The sequence below is a fragment of the Oncorhynchus masou genome, unplaced genomic scaffold (assembly GCF_036934945.1).
Source record: "Oncorhynchus masou masou isolate Uvic2021 unplaced genomic scaffold, UVic_Omas_1.1 unplaced_scaffold_1528, whole genome shotgun sequence".
NCBI lineage: Eukaryota > Metazoa > Chordata > Actinopteri > Salmoniformes > Salmonidae > Oncorhynchus > Oncorhynchus masou.
Window position 1 is genome coordinate 77216 of NW_027016828.1, and position 15275 is coordinate 92490.

General features: G+C 42.2%; 1 protein-coding gene across 2 annotated transcripts; it reads right to left on the minus strand.

Moving 5' to 3' along the window:
* Nucleotides 1-922: 922 nt before the first annotated feature.
* LOC135539199 (transcriptional activator Myb-like) lies at nt 923-15011 on the minus strand. 2 transcript variants are annotated; one of them, XM_064965024.1, is made up of 7 exons: nt 14896-15011; nt 9339-9542; nt 6587-6681; nt 5432-5618; nt 5262-5345; nt 4191-4274; nt 923-3929 (listed from the first exon to the last, which is right to left on the minus strand). In XM_064965024.1, the coding sequence occupies exons 1-7, from the start codon at nt 14935-14937 to the stop codon at nt 3795-3797; spliced, it is 831 nt and encodes a 276-aa protein (XP_064821096.1). In that variant the 5' UTR covers nt 14938-15011; the 3' UTR covers nt 923-3794. The 2 variants fall into 2 exon arrangements, with proteins under 2 accessions (XP_064821096.1, XP_064821097.1); XM_064965025.1 differs by having other exon boundaries at nt 924-3926.
* Nucleotides 15012-15275: the final 264 nt, after the last annotated feature.

Below are 15275 nucleotides of genomic sequence, written 5' to 3' on the forward strand. Positions count from 1 at the left end.
TTTGTAAAGTTCTCTCAACAAGTTAACAGGTATCATGGACACTCATAATTATGATATGGCTTTGTAAAGTTCTCTCAACAAGTTAACAGGTATCATGGACACTCATAATTATGATATGGCTTTGTAAAGGTCTCTCAACAAGTTAACAGGTATCATGGACACTCATAATTATGATATGGCTTTGTAAAGGTCTCTCAACAAGTTAACAGGTATCATGGACACTCATAATTATGATATGGCTTTGTAAAGTTCTCTCAACAAGTTAACAGGTATCATGGACACTCATAATTATGATATGGCTTTGTAAAGTTCTCTCAACAAGTTAACAGGTATCATGGACACTCATAATTATGATATGGCTTTGTAAAGTTCTCTCGACAAGTTAATAGGTATCATGGACACTCATAATTATGATATGGCTTTGTAAAGTTCTCTCGACAAGTTAATAGGTATCATGGACACTCATAATTATGATATGGCTTTGTAAAGTTCTCTCAACAAGTTAACAGGTATCATGGACACTCATAATTATGATATGGCTTTGTAAAGTTTTCTCGACAAGTTAACAGGTATCATAGACACTCATAATTATGATATGGCTTTGTAAAGGTCTCTCAACAAGTTAACAGGTATCATGGACACTCATAATTATGATATGGCTTTGTAAAGGTCTCTCAACAAGTTAACAGGTATCATGGACACTCATAATTATGATATGGCTTTGTAAAGTTCTCTCGACAAGTTAACAGGTATCATGGACACTCATAATTATGATATGGCTTTGTAAAGTTCTCTCGACAAGTTAATAGGTATCATGGACACTCATAATTATGATATGGCTTTGTAAAGTTTTCTCGACAAGTTAACAGGTATCATGGACACTCATAATTATGATATGGCTTTGTAAAGTTCTCTCTCGACAAGTTAACAGGTATCATGGACACTCATATAATTTTGATATGGCTTTGTAAAGTTCTCTCGACAAGTTAACAGGTATCATGGACACTCATAATTATGATATGGCTTTGTAAAGGTCTCTCAACAAGTTAACAGGTATCATGGACACTCATAATTATGATATGGCTTTGTAAAGGTCTCTCAACAAGTTAACAGGTATCATGGACACTCATAATTATGATATGGCTTTGTAAAGTTCTCTCGACAAGTTAACAGGTATCATGGACACTCATAATTATGATATGGCTTTGTAAAGTTCTCTCGACAAGTTAATAGGTATCATGGACACTCATAATTATGATATGGCTTTGTAAAGTTTTCTCGACAAGTTAACAGGTATCATGGACACTCATAATTATGATATGGCTTTGTAAAGTTCTCTCGACAAGTTAACAGGTATCATGGACACTCATAATTATGATATGGCTTTGTAAAGGTCTCTCAACAAGTTAACAGGTATCATAGACACTCATATAATTTTGATATGGCTTTGTAAAGTTCTCTCAACAAGTTAACAGGTATCATGGACACTCATATAATTATGATATGGCTTTGTAAAGTTCTCTCAACAAGTTAACAGGTATCATAGACACTCATATAATTATGATATGGCTTTGTAAAGGTCTCTCAACAAGTTAACAGGTATCATGGACACTCATAATTATGATATGGCTTTGTAAAGGTCTCTCAACAAGTTAACAGGTATCATAGACACTCATATAATTTTGATATGGCTTTGTAAAGTTCTCTCAACAAGTTAACAGGTATCATGGACACTCATAATTATGATATGGCTTTGTAAAGGTCTCTCAACAAGTTAACAGGTATCATAGACACTCATATAATTTTGATATGGCTTTGTAAAGTTTTCTCAACAAGTTAACAGGTATCATGGACACTCATAATTATGATATGGCTTTGTAAAGTTTTCTCAACAAGTTAACAGGTATCATAGACACTCATATAATTTTGATATGGCTTTGTAAAGTTCTCTCGACAAGTTAACAGGTATCATAGACACTCATATAATTTTGATATGGCTTTGTAAAGTTCTCTCAACAAGTTAACAGTTATCATGGACACTCATAATTATGATATGGCTTTGTAAAGTTCTCTCGACAAGTTAACAGGTATCATGGACACTCATAATTATGATATGGCTTTGTAAAGTTCTCTCAACAAGTTAACAGGTATCATAGACACTCATATAATTTTGATATGGCTTTGTAAAGTTTTCTCAACAAGTTAACAGGTATCATAGACACTCATATAATTTTGATATGGCTTTGTAAAGTTCTCTCGACAAGTTAACAGGTATCATAGACACTCATATAATTTTGATATGGCTTTGTAAAGTTCTCTCAACAAGTTAACAGTTATCATGGACACTCATAATTATGATATGGCTTTGTAAAGTTCTCTCGACAAGTTAACAGGTATCATGGACACTCATAATTATGATATGGCTTTGTAAAGTTCTCTCAACAAGTTAACAGGTATCATAGACACTCATATAATTTTGATATGGCTTTGTAAAGGTCTCTCAACAAGTTAACAGGTATCATAGACACTCATATAATTATGATATGGCTTTGTAAAGGTCTCTCAACAAGTTAAAGGTGTATTGTGAGTGGAATAGTAGCTATCGTTGAATCATATTTACTTTGGTTTTAACCCGTAATAATGCTAGGGTCAGGGGTTCGGTTTTAAACACTGTCGCTCGATAGGCCGGCGGTACAAAAAAAATAAAGCAAATAAATTAAATCAGCTTGTTTTTTTTTATATTCAAATATTAAAAACTTAGAATTATTAAAAACACAGCCCCATTATTATTCATTTATAGGCACATCATTTTTCTCCCTGCTTTATAATACAACATTCAATACCACAAACTACCCACAGGATCCAAATAATAACAAAACCATTCATAGGTTGCACCTCCGTCACTCGGTCGCGTCGTTGTTATGAACGTTCTCAAGCCGCCCTTATCGGCGGCGCCATAGTGGTGATATGCCCAGTCTTTCTGGGCGGAGGCTAATTACTGTTTCGTCTAAATGACACTATAGCGCCTGGAAATACGATGACATTGCTAAAAGTAGTCAAATATTTAGTAGGAAAAAACAACTTTGTCAGCATTATCATGTCATCAAATTTACTTAGTTAGCAAAGTTTGTAAAAAAAATAGCTAGCAAATTCTAACGTTAGCTAGCTAAAATCCGGTGACCTGCCATCAAGCTTAGCTAGCTAGCTAACGTTATACTGCATCTAAAGTCAATCTGGAGGTCTCCCTTCAATCTTAGCTAGCTAGCTATCGTTATACTGCAGCTAAAGTCAATCTGGCGGTCTCCCTTCAATCTTAGCTAGCTAGCTAACGTTATACTGCATCTAAAGTCAATCTGGCGGTCTCCCTTCAATCTTAGCTAGCTAGCTAACGTTATACTGCAGCTAAAGTCAATCTGGCGACATCAAAATGATGACAAAAGGTTTCCCTACTAATGTAATGTCTCCTTTTGAATGGCATTGTGCTTCCAAGCCGACTGTAATACACTTTTGATTCAATCTTCACCATTGACGATGTATTGAGTAGAACGCTCAGTCAGGCGTCAGATCAGAAGATCAAAACAATATGGTGACAAAACAACCCATGAATACAAAATAATAGAAATAGAAATAAACAAATTAAAGTCTTTGGTCTTTGAATCCAACGAGTGTCTCTGTCTGCCTGTCTGTCTGTCTGCCTGCCTGCCTGTCTTTCTGTCTGTCTGTCTGTCTGTCTGTCTGTCTGTCTGTCTGTCTGTCTGTCTGTCTGTCCGTCTGTCTGTCTGTCTGTGTATATATTACATGACCAAGGTCCTAGCAGAGTAAGAAGTGATGTATTTATGCTCTAAAGCCAAGACCTTGTCCTCCACCTTCCCACAAGCCACTTGGTCCTCCACCTTCCCACAAGCCACTTGGTCCCAAGTGTTGAGCTGCTGAGAGAAAGGTTTTGCATGACATTATTGACATGTTACACGAATCACTTTAAAAACACACACACACACACACACACACACACACACACACACACACACACACACACACACACACACACACACACACACACACACACACACACACACACACACACACACACACACACACACACACACACACACATACACGACTTCTGATCCCAACAAATATAGTTAAACACATCTACACGCACACACACACACGCACGCACATGCACAAACCTGTAGTGGGCTGCCCAGAGACCGACGGGGGAGGTGGTAGGGTTTGTGTCCGTCTCCATTCAGTGCAGAAGTAGTCAGCAGATCCTAGAGAGAGAGAGAGAGAGAGAGATGCTATACAAATGGATAGAAAGATAGAAAGGACACAGGGACTGATTCCCCTCTAATCAGGGACTGATTTAGACCTGGGACACCAGGTGGGTGATTCCCCTCTAATCAGGGACTGATTTAGACCTGGGACACCAGGTGGGTGATTCCCCTCTAATCAGGGCCTGATTTAGACCTGGGACACCAGGTGGGTGATTCCCCTCTAATCGGGGACTGATTTAGACCTGGGACACCAGGTGGGTGATTCCCCTCTAATCGGGGACTGATTTAGACCTGGGACACCAGATGGGTGATTACCCTCTAATCAGGGACTGGTTTAGACCTGGGACACCAGGTGGGTGATTCCCCTCTAATCAGGGACTGGTTTAGACCTGGGACACCAGGTGGGTGATTCCCCTCTAATCAGGGACTGGTTTAGACCTGGGACACCAGGTGGGTGATTCCCCTCTAATCAGGGACTGGTTTAGACCTGGGACACCAGGTGGGTGATTCCCCTCTAATCAGGGACTGGTTTAGACCTGGGACACCAGGTGGGTGATTCCCCCTCTAATCAGGGACTGATTTAGACCTGGGATACCAGGTGGGTGATTCCCCTCTAATCAGGGACTGATTTAGACCTGGGACACCAGGTGGGTGATTCCCCTCTAATCAGGGACTGATTTAGACCTGGGACAGCAGGTGGGTGATTCCCCTCTAATCAGGGCCTGATTTAGACCTGGGACACCAGGTGGGTGATTCCTCTCTAATCAGGGCCTGGTTTAGACCTGGGACACCAGGTGGGTGATTCCCCTCTAATCAGGTTCTGATTTAGGTGCATTATCAGGTAGAACAGAGAGGCACCAGGCTCTGGACCTCATAGTGGATGAATATCCCTGCACTACATATTCATTATAAAACATCATTATAAAAAAAGAGTAGACTGGAGGAGGAGGAAGAGGAGGAAGAGGAGGAGGACATGTGACATACAGGTACTTCCTGTGCGGGGCCGGAGGGGGAGAAGAGCTGGGTGTGGATGTCTGGTCCTTCCCACTGTAGATAGGGAGACCCCACCTGGAACACAACCACACCTGGTCAGAACCATAGAATATAACCACAGGGTCAGAGCACAACCACATGTAGCTATTGATGTAAAGTACCTCTTGTTTGATCTTCTTTAAGGATGGCTGTTGGTCTGGGGAGACCCCGGTTGGCTGTTGGTCTGGGGCTGAGACAACACACTCCATAGGTTCCTGTTTTATACACTCTACCATGGAAGACCTGAAGGGGGTCAGAGAACGAGGAGACAACTCCAGGAGGGAACGCCGGACAGTAGGAGTCCTGAACCTGAGAGACAGAGAGACAGGGGGGAGAGAGAGAGGGAGAGAGAGAGGGGGGGGAGAGAGAGGGAGAGAGAGGGGAGAGAGACAGGGGAGAGAGAGAGGGGAGAGAGAGGGAGAGAGACAGGGGAGAGAGAGAGACAGGGGAGAGAGAGAGACAAGGGAGAGAGAGAGACAAGGGAGAGAGAGAGAGAGAGAGGGGGGGGGGAGAGACAAGGGAGAGAGAGAGAGGGGGGGAGGGAGAGAGAGAGAGAGGGGGGGAGAGAGAGAGAGAGAGACAGGTGGGAGAGAGAGAGAGAGAGAGGGGGAGGGGGAGAGAGGAGAGAGGGGGAGAGAGACAAGGGAGAGAGAGAGAGAGAGAGAGAGACAAGAGAGAGAGAGAGAGGGGGGGAGAGAGAGACAAGGGAGAGAGACAGAGAGAGAGACAGGGGAGAGAGAGAGAGACAGGGGGAGAGAGAGAGACACAAGAGAGAGAGACAGAGAGAGAGAGAGAGAGACAGGGGAGAGAGAGAGAGAGAGAGACAGGGGAGAGAGAGAGAGACAAGAGAGAGAGACAGGGGGGAGAGAGAGAGACATGGGGGAGAGAGAGAGAGAGACAAGGGAGAGAGAGAGACAAGGGAGAGAGAGAGGAAGAGACAAGAGAGAGAGAGAGAGAGACGAGAGAGAGAGAGAGAGAGGGGGGAGAGAGAGACAGGGGAGAGAGAGACAGGGGAGAGAGAGAGAGAGAGACAGGGGAGAGAGAGAGAGAGAGAGAGAGAGAGAGAGAGAGAGAGAGAGAGAGAGAGAGAGAGAGAGAGGGGAGAGAGAGAGAGAGATGGGAGAGAGACAGGGGAGAGAGAGAGAGAGCGAGAGAGACAGGGGAGAGAGAGAGACAGAGCGCAGGTGAGATTTACATCATTGACATGGAGATGTGTGATTAATCACTACTGTTACACAACGTGCAGATAAAAAGAAGAGTACAAAAAAGATGCGTACATGCCGTTCTCTTTCTGCAGTCGGGGTGGAGCTGTGGCCACCAGGGGTTTCTGGGAGCTCATTGGTAAGCTGTGGCTGTCGGATTGGTTGAAAAGCTGCAGAAGAAAAATGGGATAGCGATCAATACCGCTTTGTGTATTGATTAACACATTACAGTATGAACAGGAACACGGTTACAACAACATGGAGGGAAGAGTGGCTTAGTGGTTTGCCCTCTCAGTGTTTGCCCTCTCAGTGTTTGCCCTCTCAGTGTTTGCCCTCTCAGTGTTTGCCCTCTCAGTGTTTGCCCTCTCAGTGTTTGCCCTCTCAGTGTTTGCCCTCTCAGTGTTTGCCCTCTCAAAGAGTGCAGTGTATAACGTCATAAAAGCTGCTTACTTAGCCACTGCCTGTCACCAAGGGAGTACCCCAAGGCTCAATCCTAGGCCCCACCAAAACAAAGGTCATGTGGTTTGGTAAGAAGAATGTCCCTCTCCACACAGTTGTGATTACTACTTCTAAGGGTTTGGAACTTGAGGTAGTCACCTCATACCAGTACTTGGGAGAATGGCTGGACGGTACACTGCCCTTCTCTCAGCACATATCAAAGCTGTAGGCTAAAGTTAAATATAGACTTGGTTTCTTCTATTGTAATCAATCCTCTTTCACCCAAGCTGCCAAACTATCTCTGACTCAGATGACCATCCTACCCATGCTAGATTACGGAGACATCATTTATAGATCAGCAGGTAAGGGTGCTCTCGAGCGGCTAGATGTTCTTTACCATTCGGCCATCAGATTTACCACCAATGCTCCTTCTAGGACACATCACTGCACTCTATACTCCTCTGTGAACTAGTCATCTCAGTAAACCCGTCGCAAGACCCACTGGTTGATGCTTATTTATAAAACCCTCTTAGGCCTCACTCCCCCCTATCTGAGATATCTACTGCAGCCCTCATCCTCCACATACAACACCCGTTCTGCCAGTCACATTCTGTTATAGGTCCCCAAAGCACACACATCCCTGGTTGGCTGGTCTTTTCAGTTCGGTGCAGCTATCGACTGGAAGGAGCAGCAACAAAACACTCAAACTGGTCCATTTTATCTCTTCATTCAAAGACTCAGTCATGGACACTCTTACTGACAGTTGTGGCTGCTTCACGTGATGTATTGTTGTCTCTACCTTCTTGCCCTTTGTGATGTTGTCTGTGTCCAATAATGTTTATACCATGTTTTGTGCTGCTACCATCTTGTGCTGCTACCATGCTGTGTTGCTACCATGTGGTGCTGCTACCATGTTGTGTTGCTACCTTGTTGTGTTGCTACCATGTGGTGCTGCTACCTTGTTGTGTTGCTACAACATCCGTGTCCAATAATGTTTATACCATGTTTTGTGCTGCTACCATCTTGTGCTGCTACCATGCTGTGTTGCTACCATGTGGTGCTGCTACCATGCTGTGCTGCTACCATCTTGTGCTGCTACCATGCTGTGTTGCTACCATGTGGTGCTGCTACCTTGTTGTGTTGCTACCATGTGGTGCTGCTACCTTGTTGTGTTGCTACCATGTGGTGCTGCTACCTTGTTGTGTTGCTACAACATCCGTGTCCAATAATGTTTATACCATGTTTTGTGCTGCTACCATCTTGTGTTGCTACCATGTTGTCATGTGGTGTTGCTACCATGCTGTGCTGCTACCATGCTGTGCTGCTACCATGTTGTGTTGCTACTATGTTGTGTTGCTACCATGTTGTCATATTGTGTTGCTACCATGCTGTGCTGCTACCATGCTATGCTGCTACCATGTTGTGTTGCTACCATGTTGTCATATTGTGTTGCTACCATGCTGTGCTGCTACCATGCTATGCTGCTACCATGTTGTGTTGCTACCATGTTGTCATATTGTGTTGCTACCATGCTGTGCTGCTACCATACTACATACTGTGTTGTCATGTGTTGCTGCCTTGCTATGTTGCTACCATGTTGTTATCATGTTGTGTTACTACCACGCTGTGTTGTCATGTGTTGCTGAATTGCTATGTTGTTGTCTTAGTGTTTTCTCTCTTGTCGTGATGTATGTCTTGTCCTAAATTTACAAGAGGTATTTTGCCTTTTGGTAGGCCATCATTGTAAGTAAGAATTTGTTCTTCACTGACCTGCTAGAAAAAAAAGTTAAATAAAATTAAAAAAGAACATTCCCAAACCTGTTCCTCCGGTATCCCCAGGCAGTATTACCCCTAGGTAGTCAGTCTATAGCAGAGGTCACCAAACGTTTCTGAGTCAAAATGCCGAGACCATTCAGATATTTATTTTTCAACATGACATAAAAACGTAAACCTGCATATTGGCTTTGCTTGAATTGCCCAATGTTGTTCTTCCCAGAGCATTTAAAAATTATCATTCTAAATGTTAGGTATATGATCACACTGGTAATGGTAATGCCCAGCTGAGAGAGCATAACATTTGAGAGAGAGAGAGACAGCGAGAGACAGAGAGACAGCGAGAGACAGAGAGACAGAGAGAGACACAGAGACACAGAGAGAGACACAGAGAGAGACAGAGAGAGTGAGAGAGACACATTGAGAGAGACAGAGAGAGACACAGAGACACAGAGATAGACACACAGTGAGAGACAGAGAGAGCGAGAGAGAGACAGAGAGAGAGACAGAGAGACACAGAGACAGAGAAATACAGAGAGAGCAAGAGAAAGAGACAGAGAGAGAGAGAGAGAGAGAGGGAGAGACAGACACACACACAGACAAAGAGTTGTCTTACCGAGTCGATGACTGACTCCATGAACTCCGGGAGGTTGGAGAGGGCGTGGATGTCATGGTGACTGTTGTTGTTGTTGTTGTTATTGTTGTTGTTGCTGCCGCTGTGTGAGGTGCTCTCTATAGAGAGGCATGGAGCGGTGGCCTGGTAGTGATGACCTCGGCTCTCTGAACTGGTACGACCCCCCCAGCTGGAGAAAGGAATGACCTGAAAGAGAGAGAGATGATGATGAATGTTTACTGTTCATTTCTGATTGTTCCATTTTTTCCCCACAATGTAAACATATATTTCTGATTCCAAAAAAAGTCCATTGTATTGAATTGAAAGATTCCCAAACCTTCCACAACAAAGCCATCACCTACAGAGAGATGAGCCTGGAGAAGAGTCCCCTAAGCAAGCTGGTCCTGGGGCTCTGTTCACAAACACAAGCACACCCTACAGAGCCCCATGACAGCAGCACAATTAGACCCAACCAAATCATAAGAAAACAAAAAGATAATTACTTGACACATTGGAAAGAATTAACAAAAAAATAGAGCAAACTAGAATGCTATTTGGCCCTAAACAGAGAGTACACAGCGGCAGAATACCTGACCACTGTGACTGACCCAAAATTAAGGAAAGCTTTGACTATGTACAGACTCAGTGAGCATAGCCTTGCTATTGAGAAAGGCCGCCGTAGGCAGACATGGCTCTCAAAAGAAGACAGGCTATGTGCTCACTGCCCACAAAATGAGGTGGAAACTGAGATGCACTTCCTAACCTCCTGCCCAATGTATGACCATATTAGAGAGACATATTTCCCTCAGATTACACAGATCCACAAAGAATTCGAAGACAAATCCAATTTTGATAAACTCCCATATCTACTGGGTGAAATTCCACAGTGTGCCATCACAGCAGCAAGATTTGTGACCTGTTGCCACAAGAAAAGGGCAACCAGTGAAGAACACACACCATTGTAAATACAACCTATATTTATGCGTATTTATTTTATCTTGTGTCCTTTAACCATTTGCACATTGTAAAAACACTGTATATATATATAATATGACATTTGTAATGTCTTTATTGTTTTGAAACTTCTGTATGTGTGATGTCTACTGTTAATTTTTATTGTTTATTTCACTTTATATATTATCTACCTTACTTGCTTTGGCAATGTTAACACATGTTACCCATGCAAATAAAGCCCCTTGAATTGAATTGAATTGAATTGAATTGAATTGAATTGAGAGAGAGAGAGAGAGAGAGAGAGAGAGAGAGAGAGAGAGAGAGAGAGAGAGAGAGAGAGAGAGAGAGAGAGAGAGAGAGAGAGAGGGGGAGAAACTCCAAGAAATAGAGAGAGAGACAGGTGTGCCAAGTTTGTAGCGTCAAACCCAAGAAGACTCGAGGCTGTTATCGCTGCCATATTTGCAAATGTGTCTCAACAAAGTACTGAGTAAAGGGTCTGAATACTTCTGTAAATGTGATATTTCCAGTTTTTTTTTGCTGGATTTGCTATGTCATTATGGGGTATTGTGATGTCATTATGTGGTATTGTGATGTCATTATGGGGTATTGTGATGTCATTATGGGGTATTGTGATGTCATTATGGGGTATTGTGATGTCATTATGGGGTATTGTGATGTCATTATGGGGTATTGTGCTGTCGTTATGGGGAATTGTGTTTAGATTAATTGATGGAAAATAACTACTTAAGTGGTGTAAAGTACTTAAGTAAAAAAAACTTTCAAGTATTACTTAAGTAGTTTTTGAGGTATCTTTACTTTACTATTAATATTTTTGAAAACTTTTACTTTTACTTCACTACATTCCTAAAGAAAATAATGTACTTTTTACTCCATATATTTTACCTGACACCTAAAAGTATTTCTTACATTGTGAATCTTTAGCAGGACAGGAAAATGGTCCAATTCACACACTAATCAAGAGAACGTCCCTGGTCATCCCTACTGCCTCTGATCTGGAGGACTCACTAAACAGAGAACCTCCCTGGTCATCCCTACTGCCTCTGATCTGGAGGACTCACTAAACAGAGAACCTCCCTGGTCATCCCTACTGCCTCTGATCTGGAGGACACACTAAACAGAGAACCTCCCTGGTCATCCCTACTGCCTCTGATCTGGAGGACTCACTAAACAGAGAACATCCCTGGTCATCACTACTGCCTCTGATCTGGAGGACTCACTAAACAGAGAACACCCCTGGTCATCCCTACTGTCTCTGATCTGGAGGACACACTAAACAGAGAACATCCCTGGTCATCCCTACTGCCTCTGATCTGGAGGACTCACTAAACAGAGAACATCCCTGGTCATCACTACTGCCTCTGATCTGGAGGACTCACTAAACAGAGAACATCCCTGGTCATCCCTATTGCCTCTGATCTGGAGGACACACTAAACAGAGAACCTCCCTGGTCATCCCTACTGCCTCTGATCTGGAGGACTCACTAAACAGAGAACATCCCTGGTCATCCCTACTGCCTCTGATCTGGAGGACTCACTAAACAGAGAACATTCCTGGTCATCCCCACTGTCTCTGATCTGGAGGACTCACTAAACAGAGAACATCCCTGGTTTGACAACGAATGTAAAACAATTAGAAAACACCAAAGTCAAATAAAAAAAGATTAGCAGCAGAACAACCCAGAGCTACTTTGAAACTCTGAAACAGTAGAAACTGAAACGCATCGAATAATACCAGACACTTGATGAAATTGAAAACGGTTCTGTGACAGAACACATCCACCAAAAAAAAAAACAGAATCTTTGCTTTATTGACTTTAAAAAAGCATTCCATTCTATTTGCACAAAGGTATATTCTTCAAAATTCTCCAAAGTGGGCTTGATGGTAAGGTGTATGATAATTTATTTTATTTATCAAAAGTATGTACACAGAAAACAAGCAATAAAAATCCAAATCCAAATAACATAATTATTTCCATAAGGTGTGAGACAAGGCTGCAGTTCGAGTCCAAATCTATTCAACATTTATATCAATGAATTAGCAGACATGTTGGACCATTCTCCAACCCCAGGACTCATACTATTTAACACAGAGGTACAATACTGTATAATAATAATGCTATATGCTGATGCCTTGGTTCTTCTATCACCAACCAAAGAAGGTCTTTAACAGAACCTTAATATTATTGAGCAATATTGCCATAATTTGGCCCTGGCAGTAAATAAAAAACAAAATCATGATTTTACCCCAAAAAACAGATGTCAGAAACACAAATATAAATTCAACTTGAACAACACCATAAATGAACACAGTAAAAATGACTCAAACTTTGGTCTGACCATGTCTGCATCGGGAAACTTTAATATGGCAGTGAATGCAGTCAAAAGGAAAAGCCCAAAGAACATTATATGCAACAAATAATGAAAATATTCAAAAGCAACATCCCTATTAGAATCTGTACCAAAATATTTGACAGCGTAATCCTACCAATATCTCTTTAAGGAAGTGAGGTTTGGGGGCCAGAATTCTGTCAGAAAGCCCAGAGAAATACACCAACTAATGCAGAAATCTGTCAAAAAGCCCAGAGAAATACACCAACTAATGCAGAAATCTGTCAAAAAGCCCAGAGAAATACACCAACTAATGCAGAATTCTGTCAGAAAGCCCAGAGAAAAACTAACGCACGTAGGGCAGAATTTGGCTGTTTTCCAGGGGTAATTAAAATAGAGAAAATATCATAACATTTTTTGTTACACCTAAATTCAAGTCCAAATTCAAGTCTCCAATTTATTAAAGCACTTTAAACCCAAGAGCTGAGCCCAGAAAAGAGCCCTCTCAGTCAGCTGGTGACCTCACCAACCAAGCTGACACAAGCACTGCTTCAAAAGAAAGAATTAAAACAAAAAAAATCATGAACCAATCAAAGGAATCATATTTACAACATTGGAAAAACCAAACAAAATCCCAAAGCCGACTAAATTGCTATCTGACCCTAAACAGAGAATATGAATTGGCTGATTATCTCTACTCTGTCAGAGATACGAAGCAGAGACAGGGTACTCAGTACAGGCTGAGTGACCACCAACTGGCAGACAGTAAAAACAACATGGCGACCCAAAAAGGACCGACGACAGGGGAGGTAGAAACAGAGATGCACTTTCTCCTTTACTGTGAGAAATATTCCTCACCAAGAGACTCATTATTCACAGAAATGACTACATTTATTCACAACTTTCACTTATTAAACCCAGAGGACAAAAAACAATACCCAGCAACAGCTCCTCTTGCAGCCAAATATGTATTTGCCATAGCCTGAATAATAACATCTGCATAGTAAACAGTAACTAACTCATAACTAGTATTATTGTTGTTTGTTATTCCAAATAGTAGTGGTATGTATTTGCCTGCCACAGCCTGAGACACTGAGGTGATAGTAGTAATGATGATGATAGATGTAGTTTAGTGATGGAGGTGATAGTGGTAATGATGATGATAGTTGTAGTTTAGTGATGGGGAGGTGATAGTGGTAATGATGATGGTAGTTGTAGTTTAGTGATGGAGGTGATAGTGGTAATGATGATGGTAGTTGTAGTTTAGTGGTGGAGGTGATAGTGGTAATGATGATGGTAGTTGTAGTTTAGTGGTGGAGGTGATAGTGGTAATGATGATGGTAGTTGTAGTTTAGTGGTGGAGGTGATAGTAGTAATGATGATGGTAGTTGTAGTTTAGTGATGGAGGTGATAGTGGTAATGATGATGGTAGTTGTAGTTTAGTGATGGAGGTGATAGTGGTAATGATGATGATAGTTGTAGTTTAGTGGTGGAGGTGATAGTGGTAATGATGATGATAGTTGTAGTTTAGTGGTGGAGGTGATAGTGGTAATGATGATGGTAGTTGTAGTTTAGTGGTGGAGGTGATAGTAGTAATGATGATGGTAGTTGTAGTTTACCATTACCATTTTATTGTTGTTATTTTATTTTATTTTATTCACTATCATTTTAAATTAGTATTATTTTTATTTGAATGTATATCGTATAAATTGTTGCTTTGGCAAAATTGACACAATGTTTTCCATGCCAATAAAGCATCTTGAATTTGAATTTGAGAGAGAGAGAGAGGGAGAGAGAGAGAGAGAGAGAGAGAGAGACAGAGAGAAAGAGAGAGAGAGAGAAAGAGAGACAGAGAGACAGAGACAGAGACAGAGAGAGAGAGAGAGAGAGAGAGAGAGAGAGAGAGAGAGAGAGAAAGAGAGGGAGAGACAGAAAGTGTTGTTGGAGCGAGGTGAGAGAGAGATAGAGAAAGGGAAGTTAAAGTTGGCAGGAGGGTGGCTGTGGTGGTGGTAGTGGGCAGGGGGTTGCACAAGGGGGTCACAACACACACAGTGAGATAAGGGCGATTTCATCACTTCTGTGAAATAGACCCCCAGATGTTTCCTCCTCCTACACACACACACACACACACACACACACACACACACACACACACACACACACACACACACACACACACACACACACACACACACACACACACACACACACACACACACACACACACACACACACACACACACACACACACACTCACAGGTAGTGCAGGCTGTCCCCTCAGCTCATTTTCTGTTGACATCAGCAGCAGCTCAATCTCCTTCACCCTCTTCTCCTTCTCTGGGTCCTCCTCACTATAATGTCTCTACAGGGAGAAAGAGATGTAGAGGGAGGGAGGGAGGGAGGGAGGGACAGAGGGAGAGAGAGAGAGAGGTAGAGGGAGAAAGGGAGGGAGGGAGGGACAGAGGGAGGGAGAGTCATTAATGAAAAGGTTTTCAATTAAACACCTTGACAATAACAATACATTTTGTTTGCACCCAAACCATCCCGGTCGGTAATTCGATCATGATTACTACAATTTTAGATAGCAAGCCGGTAGACTGATCTACCACATCTGTTTTGCTGCAGATGACTGACATA

Bases quoted from the DNA above. Each gene is read 5' to 3' on its own strand.
- LOC135539199 (XM_064965024.1), bottom strand. From the start codon at position 14,937: ATGTCAACAGAAAATGAGCTGAGGGGACAGCCTGCACTACCT. The intron at 9,543-14,895 runs GTGAGTGTGTGT...TCTCTCTTTCAG, and splicing joins GGGGACAGCCTGCACTACCT to GTCATTCCTTTCTCCAGCTG. The intron at 4,275-5,261 runs GTATGTCACATG...CTCTCTCTCTAG, and splicing joins GCCCCGCACAGGAAGTACCT to GATCTGCTGACTACTTCTGC.